The sequence below is a fragment of the Mus musculus genome, chromosome 18 (assembly GCF_000001635.26).
Source record: "Mus musculus strain C57BL/6J chromosome 18, GRCm38.p6 C57BL/6J".
NCBI classification, from domain to species: Eukaryota; Metazoa; Chordata; class Mammalia; order Rodentia; family Muridae; genus Mus; species Mus musculus.
This window is the reverse complement of record NC_000084.6, coordinates 80,843,069-80,860,771: the sequence shown is the minus strand read 5'-3', so window position 1 is coordinate 80,860,771 and position 17,703 is coordinate 80,843,069. Positions and strand designations below refer to the sequence as shown.

General features: G+C 41.7%; 1 protein-coding gene across 16 annotated transcripts in view; it reads left to right on the top strand.

Moving 5' to 3' along the window:
• Atp9b (ATPase, class II, type 9B) overlaps window positions 1-17,703 on the top strand; it is a 199,941-nt gene that overhangs the window by 73,310 nt on the left and 108,928 nt on the right. For 12 of the 16 annotated variants that reach the window (XR_001782382.2, XR_001782381.2, NM_015805.3 and 9 more), the window contains 3 exons: window positions 2,134-2,228; window positions 13,520-13,600; window positions 16,170-16,245. Coding sequence is in view for 7 of the 16 variants with exons in the window: in NM_015805.3 (NP_056620.2) it covers window positions 2,134-2,228; window positions 13,520-13,600; window positions 16,170-16,245 (252 nt within the window). In the remaining 9 variants the exon portion in view is untranslated. The remainder of the gene's footprint in view (window positions 1-2,133; window positions 2,229-13,519; window positions 13,601-16,169; window positions 16,246-17,703) is intronic. The other 4 variants (XM_030250532.1, XM_030250531.1, XM_030250530.1 and 1 more) reach the window with 1 other exon arrangement.

The following is a 17,703-nucleotide window of genomic DNA, read 5'->3' as shown; positions in this document are numbered from 1 at the left end:
GCTGGCATGTTTGGAGTGTAAGGTGGGCTCAGGATCTAGTGAATGAGATTAGCAGGGTAGAGACCAAAGCCTTTTGGCAGAAAGATTAGAAGAGATGGGGTAAGAGGATCCTGAAAATTAGTAATGACTTTGAGAACATGCTGAGCAGGCATCTGGGAGGTGGTGGTGTCTATTGTATTCCTTAAGGAGGGAGGGAAGGGCACTGTGGGCAGGAGGCGGATGGAGGGCTTCTGTGGGACTTGGGAGTTGTGTTTGTCATTTTATAATTAATTCATAGAGTATAATAAGGTTTGTGGGTTTGTAACTATTTTATAGTTATAGTCTAAAAGTACCGTGAAAGAATTCTGTGATTAACTGTAACTGACGATTATTTGTTTTCACTTTGCCTTGCCTTCTGTGGTGTTGGGGATCGAGTGAAGGCCTAAAGGCCTTTGCACATACTTGGCAAGGGCAGTGCCATAGGCTGCATCTCCATATCTGAATTTGTTATGTTTTTCGTGTTTTATGGACTTCTTTCCTTTTATTGTTTAAGAATTGCTTCATCATATGCTTGTTGTAGTTTTTATTTAAATTATGGGGAGAATGTATGATTTCTACATGAACATTGTAAGGTTCTAGTTCCTTCCTCTGTTCCCTTTTTCCCTGTATAGGTGCATTTTATGCATCTCTGCTTGTACGTGTGTGTAGCAATGCATATGGATAAATGTGTATGTATGTGTGTATATATATAGGTATGCTTGTACATAGAGTACAGAAACACATGCGTGAACACATGGATGCCCAGGACTGCATTGCATAGCCATGAAAGATACATGCACACAGAAACAGGTATACAAGTTTGCAAATATGGATATTTGTAGTTCTCTAACCTAACAGATAGGTGACCATGCAGGTCACTTCCTTTTCCTCTCCCTTCTTTCACTCCCTGTCCCTTCATGTCAGTGGTTATCATCTCCCCTTTCAAGCCAGAAGTTGTGCTGCAAGAATACCACACTGTACAATGCTGATTGCAAATGCATTGCCCTCTCCTATTCTTAAACATCATCTTTTAATCCACCACCCTTAACAAGGCCTCCTGTAGCCCTGAGTGTCCTAGCACTCTCTGTAGTGGAGGAAGTCCTTGAATTCCAGATCCTCTGCCTCGGCCTCCCAATTGCTAACATTGCCAGTGTGTGCCCACTGTGCCTCAGACATCAACTTCTCTCTCCCTCTTCATTGCCCTCTTCCTCCCTCAGTGTGTTTGTACCCCATTTTCTCCATTTGACAATATCTCCTAGGGATCTTTTCATAATGTTGAGGTCTTTTCTCCTTTGTCCTTTTAAAATTGCTGCCTCTGCTGTTTTATCTTGCTATCTCTCTAGTCCCCGTACGAACCTTTCATTATTATAGACTGCTGCAATGAGTGGTTCTGTGTGTGTCACTTAGTGCATTTTGTGTTTGCTGTTGTCTCTAGGATCAGTTCTCAGAAGAGGGATGAGGGATGGTCTGGGTAATTAGATTGCTGTGGTTCAGGTTTTTCCCCTTCTGAAATTTGATGGGTTTGTTATTATGCAATAGCACTTACCTGGGTATTAGCATTTTAGCTGTGCTTATATTACTGAGCATTTTATGATGGTCAATTAACATTTTATTAGCAAGGTAATGTCAGACTCTGAGATATTTTTGTATGTATCTTATTATCTTGTCATCATCAAAACATAGATTAAAAGTAGAAATGATCTAGATAGCTTTCAGTAGTTGATATTAAACCTTAATAGACATGGGCTAGGGTTGTAGCTCAGTGGTAGGACACTTGTCTAGTGTGTTCAAGGCCCTGGTTTTGAGTCATAGTATCATGCAAAACATACAGAGATACTGTCGCACCATTATGACTAAAACAAAAGCAAGGGTACCAAACAGGACATAAGTGATTAAAAAATAGATTAGTGACTATCTTTTTACAGGTTTATTCTCTGAGCCAAATGACGTCATCTAAAACCAAGGCTTTTTAAAGCTGTTTGTTCTTGGCACTGTTTCGATGAATCATTTTCCAGGTCCTAATGTGCCTACATCTGCTTTGAAAATACTTATAACTCAGGAGAAACTTCCTTCAGTGCAGTTACAGATGGTGACATTTTCTCCTCTACCTCCAAGGTTCATGTTTTATCCGCACGGACCAGCTAGATGGTGAGACTGACTGGAAGCTGAAGGTGGCGGTGAGCTGCACACAACGGCTGCCAGCCCTCGGGGTGAGCTCCACTGTGACACTGTACTTGTTTTTAGCAATAGCGATGGGGTGGTAAGGAAGTTTCTGTTGATCCGAGCTGACTAATTTGAACACATTTAAGCTTGCAATTTGTCATTTTCTTATTCCTCAAGGCCATTAAAAATGATGTGGTTTTCTAGTGCACAGCCTATTTTAGGTAGTTTTGAATGTTCCTACTGACCTGACACTTAGGCTGTCTATATTTTTATCTGTCTTAAAATTTCTCAGTTAAGTAGTCTGTCAAGCTGTGATGGACAGGAGAGTCTGGTGCTGGGAGTTGTTGATTACGTGGTAGCAGGTTGAAGTGCTCTGGGAGAATAGAACTCAGGCCATGACCGAGCCTAGTCCTTGAGCTAAGTCTTTTGCTGCAGCTTTTCCTGCTGAGGACAGGAGACTTTGATTTGGAGGAAGTGAATGCTGCTATGTTTCTTAGGCTGAGGGAAGGGGGAGAGATAGTTTCAGACCACACTTAACAGTTGCTGAGTGAGTCCCCTATCACTTACTACCCAGGAAAGCTGCAGGGAGAGATTAGAAACAACAGGGTCATAGAAGTTTGCGGATTCCATGATTTCTAAAGCAGATTTCATAGATATCAAGAATCGCTTCTGCTAGTACACCTGACTTTCCCTCTCCCTTCTCTTCCCTCCTCCCTTCTTAAAAAAAATACCCTACAGTTAGAATAGTTGTTGTTTATGTGGCGTTAATATTTTTGTTTTTATATATAACACCAATCTGAACACAAGCAGCTTTGTCTTCTTACATAATCTGCTGTCCTTCTGTGACCAGGAGAAGGATTGAGATTATCACGAGAAGAAAGGCTTCTGGGGGAAGAGTATCTGCTTACTGCAGGGCAGTAAGAGTCTTCACAGTAAACCGTGTCTTTGGTGGCAGGCGCTTTTGCCTCTGTGTGTTGAACTATGGAAGTTAAATGGCTGAGACTTGGGCAAATTTTGCTTTTTTGGGTATTTTAGTATTGCCTATATTTAAGGTAATTTCTAAATTAGGATTCATTCCTTATATATTTCTTTTGTATCTTTGCTAGAACCAGTTGGACCCTAGCCAGGTGTTCTTAGTCCTTCCTGTATGCTATATTGTCCTGTAGTCACTGGCTTGGTCTCTTCCTCCATGATTTTGCTCCAGCATTTTAAAACTGGAAAACACATTTTTACCTCTGGTGCCAGAAAAATGAGCTGGGGCCCATGTGAGACACATGTAGTTTCTGATCTTGAGTTGGAGTCACCCTGTGCAGTTCACCAGCTAGCTTCTGCTGATCTGTTGTAGTGACAAAAAGGGAAATCTTGCATTTTTAACTTAGTTGTGAAATGTAGACATTGAGAGAAGGCATGTAAATCACGTGTTCCTCCTTTAAACAAAGTCTTAGCATTATGGGGTGATATAATCTTAACGATTTTATATTTATCATCTTAAACCTTCAGAGAGTTCTGCCAAACATAATCAGACACATATAATCAGTGGAAATTTTCTTTTAGAAGATCTACCTATCATAAAATACAGATGAAAATACCTCGGCTGGGTAGAGAATATAGATAGTTCATTGTTTTAACCTTGATTATGTCACAATCAGACTTCTATCCTTTGTGTACTAGAAATATGTATTTCTTTCTTAGTTATTTATCTTCATCCCCTTTGCCACTTCTCGCTGGTGTGTGTCATTGAAAGGTATGTGACGATTGAGGGGAGGGTACAGCACCCTCTACACGGATAGAGCAGATGAACACAATGTGCTTCCTTTTCTTAAGGAGGTGGGAATACTACTTCTGCTTTATCTTTATGTAGCACACAGTCATCCTTCATTCCCGAAAGTTTATGTTACGTGTTTTAGACAATATATTGTGATTTTCCCCTTTTCTTAACTCCTTGTAGATGCTCCCAACCTCTCTACCCTCTCAACTGTATTTTTCCTCTTCTCTCTTTCTCTCTCAAAATAAAAACAAACTCAAAAATGAAAATTAAGCAAAAAACTAATAAGGGAAAAAAAAAAAAAGAAAAACAACCACCAAAACTAAAACCAAACCACAACAAAAAACACAAACAAACCATGCAGTATATTTTGTTTGCCAACTACTGAATAAAACTGATTTTTCCCTTTCTACTATTGTGATGAAAACATCTCATTTAAGATTGAGTGCTCCCAAGTTTCATATTCTCTGCACATTGTCCAGTTGTGGTTCTTTGTGTTCTGCACACAAAGAAGAAACTTTCCTGATATGAATTCAGCAAGCCACTGATCTGTGGGTATATCATTATGTCATTAGGAGTCTTTACTACTATATTGCTTTAGCGTAGTAGTAGTAGTAGTAGTAGTAGTAGTAGTAGTAGTAGTAGTAGTAGCAGCAGCAGCAGCAGCAGCAGCAGCAGCAGCAGCAGCAGCAGCAGCAGCAGCAGCAGCAGCAGCAGCAGCAGTTTTTCCCCATGGCCTGTCTAGTCTCACATTTTTGACCACTTTCACAGTGTCAGGTATGAGTTTATGTTATGGAGTAGGCCCCAAATTCAATAGAAAATGTGGGTGGTTACTCCCATAACACTTAGGTCACTATTGTATCAGTGTATCTTACTGTGAGGTTGCTGTTTTGTTAGGGTTTAAGAGTCACCAAAGAAGCTGGTGGTGGTGGCGTCGGCGGCGCACGCCTTTAATCCCAGCACTTGGGAGGCAGAGGCAGAGGCAGGCAGATTTCTGAGTTCGAGGCCAACCTGGTCTACCAAGTGAGTTCCAGGACAGCCAGGGCTATCCAGAGAAACCCTGTCTCGACCACCCCCCCCCCCAAAAAAAAGGAGTCACCAAAGAATGATACCCCAGACTCAAATCGAATACAGAAGCAAAGAGCGGTTATTCAACTGAACTTCCTGCATGCAGGGGTTTCCCCATTTGGGAATGGAGGCCCCTAGTAGCTCCCAGGCCCAAATTTTACTGTTAGGGGAATTCCAGGAAGGGGTGTGTGCCCTTTTACCTTGATCGTTCAGCTCTATCTCTAGGAGTCTGACTGATTCTACAATTGGTCAGGCTCTGGAGACCTCCTTGGAGTCCCTTACTCATTCTACTACCTATTCTTACTTCAGGTCAGATGGCAAGGTATCTTCAGATTGGCTGCCTATAGCTGTGGTTGGCTCACCACAGGTTCCTGGATCCAGGTTCTCATTTATGGGAAACAGAAACTTAGGCCTAGTCTCCCAAACTGCTCTTTGCAGCCTGTCATGGACTCAGCCTGGCTCTGGCTAGCTCAGTCCTCTCAGTTTCAGGTCACGGGGTCTGTAGATGATTGATTTTCATCTGCGGTAGCGTGCGGAGTACCTTGCACAGCCCCATGAATGTCAGCAGGAGTGAAGTTTCTAGCTGGACATTAACTCAGTTCCTCCATGTTTGATGACATAGATAAGTGGTGTGTTCAGAAGGTGGGCCTCACTATCAGGATGTAGAGAGTAGTTATAGCCAGTGGTGTTCAACCTGTTTGTGACCCTTGGCACCCATGCAAGAGCCAAACCTGCACTTATTATCGTGTGCCAGAAAGAGAGGCAGGCAGAACCCTGGTCTCAGTTTAGAGACACTCTTTCCAAAGACAGGAGACAGCTACTAAGGAACACTATTAAATCTTGACTTCTAACCTCCAAATGTGTGTCCTCTCCCCACCTTATTCAGAACCAAACATGTAATGTGACACTGGGTCCTGAGCTGCGGTTGAGGACTGGAAATGCATTTTACTTTCTATCTGGTGTAAATGTATCTTTTTTTTTTCTTTCTAATTTTGTAGTTATATTTAGGTACAGAGAACTTAGTGTACATTTAACCCAGTGTAGTGGCGAGTTCTTTAGCCTTTGCTTTTTCCAGCTTGGCAATGCGAGCCACAGACTTAGGACCCAGGATGTTGCCTCCCCAGTGGCGACGGATCTCGTCATATCTGTCATTATAATTGGTCCTAATAGCTTCCACCAGCTTAGCCAGAGCACCCTTGTCTTCCAAATTAACCTGTGTGAAGGCAACAGTGGTGCATGTCTTCCTGTGGACCAGGTGCCCCAGCTTGACCATTCCCTTGATGATGCAGTAGGGCACCTCCATCTTTCGACACAGGGCAGGTAGGAAAACCACCAGCTCAATATGGTCTACGTCATGGGCAATCACCACCAGCTGAGCGAGCCTTCTTGTTCTCCACCAAGATGGTGACTGTATTGACTCCTGCTCGGAGGACTGGCGTCGCCTTTGCCAGCAGCTTTCTTCTCAGCACGGGCCAATAGCCTTTGCTTCTTCTCTTGCTTTGTCTCTGGCCTGTACTTGTGGGCAAGCTTAAGCAGCTGAGTAGCCGTCTGCCTGTCCAGCACCTGGGTGAGCTGGTTAATGGCAGGAGGGACTTTGAGTCGCTTGTAGAGGATGGCTCTTTGCCGGTGCAGCCTGATGTAGTGGGGCCATTTGATGAAGCGCGTTAAATCTCTTTTGGGCTGGATGTCCTGTCCAATGCTGAAGTTCTTGGGCCTCTTCTCGAACAGAGGGTTGACCACCTTCTTGGCCTCCTGCTTCTTGACGACGGCGGGCCGAGGCCACCTTCTTCCCCTTGGCCTTCTTCCCTTTGGGCGTCTTGCTCCCTCCGCTGCTGGAGAGAGGTAGATGTACCTTTTATTCTCCTGATTGTCATTTCCCAGGCTCACTGCTATGTCTGCTAACCTATCCTAGTCCTGGCAGCTTCTAGCCTCTGTACAGTCCTATCTAGGCCTAGAATGATCTCGCCCTCTGAGGTTACTGCTTAATAAGCTCACCCCTTCTTAGTTCCTTCTGAGCTCTGGCTGGCTGGCTTAACCCAGCTGTTCTGTTTCAAACTCCTCTCCAAGATGACTGATTCAATCTGGCTTTTCTCTTTAGGCCTCTCCTGAATTGGTCTCATACTAACTTTGGCAGTATGTTTTAATTTTCTGGCTCCTCCTTATTCTCTGGCTTGTTCCGTCTTCATCCTATCTCTGTAAAACTCTTGGTAAAACTGCCTCTGTCTTTGTGCGTGGGCTTCCTCAAATAGCTTCCCTTTCCTCTGTGTTCTCATGAGAGTTGGGCACATCCTATCCTGTCAAACCTTTCACTTTGTCTGCCGCTCAATTAGATAACATTCAGACACGGGGGCTTCCGTCTCTAAACTAACTTTACCTTCATTGTTTGGGATTAAAGGTGTGTACTAAGGGTGTGTTTGCATCCCAGCCAAAGGGATTAAAGATGTGTGTTAAGGCTGGGCCATACCACAACTAGAAACTGTACTTTTCAGTAAATAACACAATCTCAGGATTCACAGTATGACCAAATATCTTGCAACAGTCTGCTGTAGTATCCAGTTATTCATGAATGTTGTTGATCAGGGTAAGAAAGTTTTTTCCTAGTCTATTTTGCTCAGAGACTTGAGAAACTGCTGACAAGTCCACTCCATATATGAGTAAAGCCAGATGCATCTAGCAGAGTCAGGAGCAGAGAGAGAAAGTAACAGAATAGATATGGCCAGAATCAGGGAAGTAGGAGAGAGTAGAACAGTGGGCATGGCAAGATAGCAAGAGATAGAAAGTAGAGCATAGCAGGAGAAAATAAGAGAGTAGTACTTGGAAATGACAGAGACCAGTTAGAACTGCCAGATTCTAGAAGGATGAGTAGCTGCGAGAAGAGAAGCCCAGGCACTGGAATGAGTGTAAGGTAAGGGAGAAGGAGAGAAGGGCTGGGATGCTAGCATGGACTCTGAGATGTCTGACAGTTGCTTGTGATACTGAGGGAGTCTGGAGGCCAGCATGAGCTTTGATATGCAACAGCAGGTGACTACTGTGTCCCTTCTGACAGAGGTAAGGGAACTGACTTCTTTTTGCAGCTAGGAACTTGTTTTACAAGTTCCTGAGGAATGCTGCTTTTATCTTCAGTCCATAAATCCTCCAAGAGTTTCAGTTTTAGCTCCTTTCTAAAGAGTTGGACATCCTGAGGCCTAGTAGTAACAAATGGGTCTTCTCTTCTCTTCTCTTCTCTTCTCTTCTCTTCTCTTCTCTTCTCTTCTCTTCTCTTCTCTTCTCTCTCTCTCTCTCTCTCTGTCTTTTTTTTTGGAGGCTTTTCTGTATCCTTATATGATCCTGTGCTTTTTCTTTTATTAGCATATTAATACATAATGTTGCCTGCCCTTACACTGGCTTTGTTGTCGTGCCACGGATAAAATGCTATAAATCCCATTTTCTCCTGTTGGATATCTTTTTCATATATTGTATAGCATTTGACTTCTGTGTATTTTCCTGGGAGTAGGGGGAGACTATGTGTGTATGTACAAATATATCAAAGGATATTGATTTGTACTGGTTTTACTTAATGTCTTTTATTTGATAATAAGGGATATGCTGCCCATAAAATATTTTATGGAGTCTTTTTGCCTCTTGTATTTTTAAAATAGTTGACATCAGATAAATGCTACTGTTTTTTATGTGTTTGGACAGATTCACCTTTGAAATTATCTGGTCCTAGAGTTTAGCTTTCTGCAAAGTTTTTAATTAGGAATTGAATTTCTTTACTGGGTAGAGAGTTGATTGGATCTTTCATCAGTGCATGATAATTCTAAAGTTAGTAATTTCATTATCTTTGTCATTTTTAGGTATGTCTGTATTTGAAACACTTAGTCCTTGTCACACTTAACTGATTCACATATCTAGTGGGATTTATTTATTTGTAATGCTGGATATTATAAAAGTTATAATCAATATTGAGAAATTTTTTCCTTCCTTCAGTGCCTCTTATCAACATTCTTAGTTAAAAAACTTGTAGATCAGCATCGTCTTGTCAAGGCTTATTCTTAAATGTTTTAGGGTGGGCTCCATTGTGCTGTCATGAGGGTTTAGTCCCAAGACAAGACAAGCTCCTTCTGGGAACTACTAAACTCCTTTGCCTAATGGTACCTCTCTCAAAACCTGACCACTTCTGAACTCTGCAGCTTCTAAAGAGGCCAGTTTGGGGGTTAGCAAGTACCTGGTCAGCTGGTTTCTACCTTGTGTGCCTAGTGTCACTGTGGCCAACAGACTCTAGTGGAGACCTCTGCAGACTTGTACAGTTCTTTGTCTTTCCCTCACCTCTCCAGCAACTGCAGGCCCCCTTATCACAGCTTTCCTGAGCTCAGTCTGTGATTCAGAGCCCTGCCTCTCCTGCTTGGCATCTTCCCTGTCCAGTGACTCGCTGCTTCATGTCAAAGGAGTGGGCCCACAGCTATATGTCTATCCACCCCCAGGTCATTGTGTCCCTTTCTGAATATGGCTGCTTCCTGTTTTTAACCCGTTTTTACAATTTTTCCACTGAGAAAGCAGGTCTCATATTAGTCCGTTTTCCCCTTACTTTAATAGCAATATATCCATTGAACATGCCATGAGTAATAAAATAGGAGAATCTCCCTCATAGGTTATCCTCCACCCCTTGTATTTAGGAGAGTATATTGTGTATACTGTTTTCCCAGAAGGAAATTTAAGTAACTGTGTGTTTGGGGTCATTTTTTAATGTAAGATTTTACAAATGTTTCTGAATTTTTATTGTCTGTTTTTGAAATACTCTCACCCTAGGCCTCCAAGTGCTAGGATTACAGAATGCACTATCATGCCTGGTATATGTTAGGCTTACATAGATAATCTTAAAACGTGTAGCCACATCTGTAATCTCAGACATTTGGAGACTGAGGCAGTAGGACTGCAAATTCATGTCCCACCCCAGCTACAGAGTAAATTCAAGGCCAGCTAGGCTAGGCAATATGAGTTCTTTTTTTTTTTAAAGATTTATTTATTATTATATGTAAGTACACTGTAGCTGTCTTCAGACACACCAGAAGAGGGAGTCAGATCTTGTTACGGATGGTTGTGAGCCACCATGTGGTTGCTGGAATTTGAACCCTGGACCTTCGGAAGAGCAGTCGGGTGCTCTTACCCACTGAGCCATCTCACCAGCCCCATGAGTTCTGTCTAAAAATAAAACGTGAAAGAAGCCAGGCTATATAGCCCAGTATTGCGTGCTGAAAGTGCTACCTAGCACCTTGGATGCCCTGCTCTCAGGTAGTCCCCAGTACTTACAACATCCAATTACAATATATGTTTTTGACGTTTATATAGATATTTATGTTTGTATATATAGTGCTTATATTGGTAGTTTGTTGTATGACCTACCAGTATCCTAAAGTTTTTCTTTTTCTTTCTTTCTTTCTTTTTTTTTTTAAAGTGGATACGGTTCTTTGTTCCCTGCCTAGACTGTTCCTACTTTTATAGTCTACGTTATTTTGGGGTAATTTCTATCTTCCATACTAAACCTCTACTCTATCTAGTGTCTGTACAAAACACAGCTCTCACCTCAGTGTTAATAAGAGATAGGTTATTTTCTGGAGCTGAAATTGAGTGACCATAAATTTTATGGGCCAGAGGGAGTGCCTTAGGGGGCCCATGCTGAGGCAAACTCCCTGTGGTACTAGCTATACAACAGGTATAAAAGGAAGTTTATTTTGGGGCATGAGAAGGGAGTAGAGGCAGAGAAAGAGAAGGAGAGAGGGAGAGGAAGGAGAGAGAGGAAGGGCAGGGAACATATGGAGAGACAGAGGGGGAGGGGGAGAAGAAAGAGAAGGAGAAAGGGGGGAAGAGAGGGGGGGGGAGAGAGAGAGGTGGGGAGGGTCAGAGAGAGCTAGCTAGAGGCCAGTCTTTTTATAGCAAACCAGGCTCTTACTGGGCTGTTGCTAGGTAACTGTTGGGCGGAGCCTAGAAGAAATGCTAACACAGACCTTGTAAATTCTGTGCTCAACTGTGGTAAGAGATTCATGAATTTTAAAAACCTTTTACATTTATTTCATGTGTGTCTGTGTTTGTGTGCACAGTGCACATGTGAGGGGTCAGAGGACACCTTGAGGTACTAGTTCTCTCTCTAGCCTGTAGGTCCCAGAAATCAAAGGGAGATCATTAAGAAAGTGTGTTTTCCCACTGAGCCATCTTACTAACCCTCATGAAAAATGTTTTCCTTTCTTTTCCCTTTTCCTTTTCTTTTTCTTCCTTTCTTTTTCTTTTTCTTCCTTTCTTTCTCTTTAATTTTTTTTTGTCATAAATGAAGGCACATTTAATACATTGATGGGATGTCAGATAGGTTACAGAAACATGAGGCTACCTCTGTGATAGTACAGATGACATCTCAGTCTGAGCTGGTGGAAGCTGATGTCTGTTAATCCATTTATAGATGATTTACCCAGTGATCATAAGATGTCTACAGGCCAGTGTTAGTTAGGTGGGCAGTGAATGGCTACTAAAGGGGGGCTCAAAGGTAACTCAAGATAATTTGTCATTGGACCTGCAACATTAGTTGGAAACTCCATAATCATAGATGTTCTAATTAGTCAGCATTAATTTTCGGTGAATTTCTGAGTGAGAAATCAAAATCAAACAATCAAACCATGTTACTCACCCTCACCAGTACTGTTTCCTGAACAAAGTAATTTTTTTCTACAAATTTAAAGTTGTTCTCAATTGGTTCTATCGTTTCCAGTCTTCCTCATTCACAGGCAGATGTGCCTGTTCCCTGGTCCTTGACCCAGTGCACTGCACACTGCAAAGCAGACCTTCAGTCTGTCCTTTTACCGCTAGCTTCATGGTTTCCATTGCTATATGTAAATGTGTGGGATTGTGTCGGGGTCAGCACTAGCATGTTCTCCTCCGTGTTGTTTGGTTTCCTGGTGTGCCCTAATGCTACTTTTCTGACAGCTCTTGTTTGTCATTTTAATCACTTCAAGTGTCTGTCAGTAGGTGAAGTCAGAAGGGTCACTAGCAATTATAAAGCTGCAGTTACTGAAATACTCTAGACTGGTCCTTAATGTCCAGGGCCCCACAGATGATGAAGCCACCATGCAGTTGAGTCTTCAGCCACCTGTGCTCAGAGTGAGCGTAGCCAATCAGCTCCTTCACCACCTCCCACTTTGACTGGGTGGTTCTTTTACTCCTTTTATGAATAATGTGCTAGTAAGATAGCTTAAAAATTAGTATACTATTTGCTGTCTAACTTAGACTGATTTCTCTCTTTATCACCATAGGAAGTCATGCTTTATTATAAGAGGATGTTCTCTTCATTTTTATTAATGGAAAATATATATGATAATTTATATTTAAAAGTGTTTACAGATACATATTACATATAATGAAGTATTTAAAGAGGTATACTTTTCATATAATGCTACTTTCAAATTTTATGTCTAATATGGTTTGATAGGAAGTATGAATAAATTTGAGTGAAACAATTGTGGAATTCATGAAATTACTGTAATTTTTTTATTTGGTTATGTATGCACTAACAAGAATATTTTCTACAAAAGAACGGACCTTCCTATGCATGGGCAATGATAAAGCTGAACACGTTTTGCTATTCCATAGAAAAGAAAGTTCTGCTCTCACTGTAGACAGGCAGTTTAGTTTGTCATCATTTCATAGCTTACAATGACATAGGTGTCACTTGTTTTACCTCCTGTGACTTAGTGATGGATTTGGAGTACTTTGTGTCACATCACCAGTAATGTCCCCCTCGCTCCTGGAAGTGTGGTGCAGGGCAGGTGGACCACTTGTGCTACAGCTCTTTTTTTTTGTTTTTTGTTTTCTCCTGACCTGTTAATGTGGTCATAGCATGGGGCTTGGGAGTCTTGTGACTGAGCTTGCACTGCTCTACTGCAGTCCCAGATGTGGTTTCTGCCGAACAGTTTCCAGACACTGTAGACATTTGGGAAATATGCTTCTGGCTTTTGTGATCAAGCAAATTTATTAACAACCATGAGGCCCCAGCAATTTTCAATAAATCATGACTTGCTGATTTATTTCAAAAGATCTATATAGCAGTAAACAATACCATTTACATTTAATTAGTTTTATTGAACAAGAGGCAATTTTATTTGTAATGAAACACATGTTATGATTAAGGATGTATTTTAATGACCTTTAAGTAATGCGAACAAATGTTGCCCTTGACCTAATAGCAGAGGCTTTCCTACATTATTGAAAACTTCAGAATGATTTTTAAATTATCATGAAACGCTTCGAATGACACTCTCATTACTGTGTCATTATTCAGTCATTTGATGTCTGATATAGTAAATGAAACACACTCTTGTAAATTCTCATATGCATGTGGAAATAGGGATCGTTGCTAGCTTGTTCTTCAACTCCCTGGATCAGAAGGTGGTGTGTGGTATGGAAGCTTCATGTGCTGACAGTTATTTGACCGTGTTTGTTCAGTTAACAGATTGATGGTCATTTTTATTTTCTATGTTTCAGGACCTTTTTTCTATCAGTGCCTATGTTTATGCTCAGAAGCCACAACTGGATATTCATAGCTTTGAAGGAACATTTACCAGGGTAAGGTAAATAGTTGGTTAATATGAAGATTTTCATTATTTGTAGAAGTTAAAGGTAATGGACCTTTGTTTAGAGACAACAGTTCAGTCTAGAGTACATTCATGCAGAGACTCTAAAGCTTGTAGCAAAGGCTGTACCATGTGTCAGGTTCTTCTTAGATCTTCTCAGCAGCATCTGTGTTGGTGGGTCACATTCAGTGCAGGCTCTCTTGTGTGTAGCAGATGTCCTGTTGATAAGATCCTGCTCCCATAGGATGGGAGCCAGAAAAATAGCACTCTGTAGCTAATTTAATCTTCAGATTATAGTTGATAACTGTGATGTGCTCAGCGTTTCTAGCTCTTATTACCTGGAAGAATAAATATACATTTATTTATTTTTATTTTTTCCTTTGTATTCGTTCTTTTTTTTTCTTTTTTTTTTATTACGTATTTTCTTCAATTACATTTCCAATGCTATCCCAAAAGCCCCCCCCCCTCCCCTACCCACCCATTCCCATTTTTTGGCCCTGGCATTCCCCTGTACTGGGGCATATAACGTTTGCCTGACCAATGGGCCTCTCTTTCCAGTGATGGCCGACTAGGTCATCTTTTGATACATCTTTTGCAGCTAGAGTCAAGAGCTCTGGGGTACTGGTTAGTTCATAATGTTGTTCCTCCGATAGGGTTGCAGATCTCTTTAGCTCCTTGGATACTTTCTCTAGCTCCTCCATTGGGGGCCCTGTGATCCATCCAATAGTTGACTGTGAGCATCCACTTGTGTGTTTGCTAGGCCCCGGCCTAGTCTCACAAGGGACAGCTATATCACCGTCCTTGCAACAAAGGCTTGCTAGTGTATGCAATGGTGTCATTGCTTGGAGGCTAATTATGGGATGGATCCCTGGATATGGCAGTCTCTAGATAAATATACATTTATATGTATATGTATGCATTTACACATTTCTTTACTTCTATGTGTATATTTTGATGCATGAATTTGTTATTACAAAAACTTGGTAAAGTAAACCTTGAAGCTCCCCCCACTCTTCCATTTGCTCATGATTATTGGGAATAGAAGAACTGAATACTTATTTTAGCAGCTTATAACTTTTATTTCTTAATAAGAAGTTTTATGACTATAGTTTATTTATACTAGAGCATGGTTGGACATGTTATTTGTCATATACAAGATTAGCTAGTGATCATTATCACTTACAAATCCATCTGCAGATACCGAGTTATTTGACAGTTAATCTACAAGTGTGGCAGTGCAAGTTGAGAACACCTTGGAGACATTCAGCACCCATGGGAGATGGCTATCATGTTGCAGCTGTGTTTTGACATGTGTGCTGCAGAGCTACATGCCAAGGTGTCCTTGGAAACATGGGAGAAGCATGTGCTCATCATGCTCCATGGCCTTTCTGTGCTTTTTCAAAATAATTATGGAGAATTCACATTCTTGTAAAAAACATTTTAGCATAATAAAACTATCATTTTAGGTGTCACTTCATACAAAAATTATTCAAACCTTCATTATAGAGTTTAGAGACTATTTGCATTCTTCTTCTTCTTCTTTTTTTCCCCCCATCTCTCTCTGTCTTCCCTCGTCTGCATTGCTTATGGCTTCTTAAATGTTGGGAATATCTGCTAGACCTCAAGGTCAGAGAGTAAGAATGGGCTGTTCAGAACCTGGGGGTGGGGGGTGAGTGTGCAGTTTGTGGATAGACATGTTGGAGTGGTAATGTAGCCAGTCCCAGTGGAAGAAGCTGTGTGAGAACACTCAGCTTAGAAGAGAAGTGGTGTTGGTGGTGAGTTTTAGCAGTTACTTTATTTTTCCTGTTGATTAGAGGTGGGTAGAGGTTACTCTTCTTATCCCATGAGTAAACTTGGTTTGATAATTCCTCAGGTTTCTCTCTCTTAAAGTGGTGTAAAATTCAAAGTAGCAGAGCCATTGTCAGGATATGGGGTGTAGGGGTGTGCCATCTTGGGACACTGATGTTAGAGAGTCTTTGCTCCCTGAAGAGGGCCCTTTTTCAGATAGGATCACTTGTCCTCTGGATGGATTTGGTGAGTGTAGCTCTTTAATCATCAAGGGTCTTTTGGAAACTTTGGAAAACTGTGAAGCAATAATTTCCTACTTAAAGGCATGGTATCTCTAGGAAGCGTAGCGAAGAAGGAAAATTGACTGTTCTGAAGCCACACTGTAGCCCTCTGGAGAGTCAGCCTCATACCAGCCTCCAACAGAGCCGACAGAGCTGCTCTAGTTCATAGAGTGTTGGAGTGTTAAGAGGGTACCTTGTGAATTGAGAACAGATTCCAGCTCCCATCATGACAGTGGAATTCCCTCTGTGTATCTGGTTCAAAGAAACAACACCCAACAGTTATTATGAACAGAAAGACCTATACTGCATATGAAAGAAGAAATGGAATTATAATTTTAGGTTTTTATATTCACCCTTGAAATTTGTATGTATTATCAGTTGGGTACATAAAGACAGACGTGTTTCTTTTGTAATGATGTAGATACCTGGAATTTAAATGGAACATGACTGATTTTCCAGTTTTGTTTTATTTTGTGTTTTCTCTCTCAACAGGAAGACAGTGATCCTCCCATTCATGAGAGTCTCAGCATAGAGAACACTCTGTGGGCAAGCACTATTGTTGCATCAGGTAAGAACAAAGAAGTCCCCTTCAAGAATCAGCCTCACATACAAAGGATGTTAGCCTTGTTTAGGTTCTCTAAAGCAGCTTTCCTAAACTTCCCTGAGGTATTTAGCAATAGTTGATTGAGAAGCCAGGGGATAGTCTTGAGAGTTTGTGAGGAGGCCTAGGCTACACTGTTCACCCATGGCAAAGCCAGACCAGAAGCATGAGGGTGTGGAACAAGGGCCATTTTTCTGGGTGTGACATTTGTTGCATGATACACAACAGAGTGCTTTACTGGGAGATGTCACAGGAGTGCTGGGGAGGCTAGTAATAATTTTTGATGGTTCTTACCTACTTTTTTGTCTAGCTGACAAGATCTAGAAGAGACTGTCTGGGGTAGCTATAGGAGAGGAAAGGGTTAAATGGAGACAGACAAGCCAGAAAGAGAGAGAGATGGCCAGGACTTCAGAAGCACAGAAGATTCTGATTGTTTTTTGAGGGAAATTAGAAGAAGGTGGAATATTCCTTGTGGTTAAAGAGGAAGTTACTTAACTTCACAGTTCTGCAAATAAATTTCTCTGGGGTGTATGACAAGTGCAGAGTTTGCTACCAGGTCAGAAGCAGGCTAACATCAATGATAACCTTAGGAGGGAATCGCAGAAGAAGCTATCAGCCATCTTTCAGATTGTCTCCTGATCATGGCACAGTGGCACTGCCCCTTCTTTCCTAGAGACTGCTTCTTCACTCAGCAGTTTTGAATAGTGTCAGTTTCTCCATATGCTGAGACAGTCTGGAAGGAGGTGGTAATGGAACCTATCAATTGGAGGCTAAGGTGGGTAGAAAAGACTTTAAGAAAATGGTCCAGATAATTTTAGCTACACTTAAGTACCACAAAAAGTTCCATGTCCTATGAAAGTATGTGAGCCAAGAACCTTACAGACATGGGGTAGGAAAGGCTTCTATGTAGAAGAGATGTCTAAAGTAGATTAAAGAAATATATATGCAGCAGGGCAATTGTGTCTCACACCTTTAATCACAGCACCTGGGAGGCAGCTCTCTGTGAGTTTGAGGCCAGCCTCACCTACAGAGCAAGCTCCAGGACAGCTGGGGCCCTGTTACACAGGAAAGAAACCCTATCCTGAAATATCAAAAAGTCCTGAAATATCAAAAAGGAAGGAAGGGAGGGAGAGAGACATTACACAGACACACACACACACACACACACACACACACACACACACACACACACACACACACACACACAGAGAGAGAGGGCAGGGCGGGGAGAGAGATTGAGAATGAGATTGATTGATTCCAGATGTGATGGCTGACAGGACAGTTGGGGGAATATTCCCACCAAAACATAGCTAGGAGAAGGCCTAGTACTGAGAGGACATGGTGCCCTAAAGAACGCTTAGGTACCTGTGTGCCTGACCCCGTGTGTGTGTGTGTGTGTTGGGGGAGGAGGATGTTTGGCAGTTC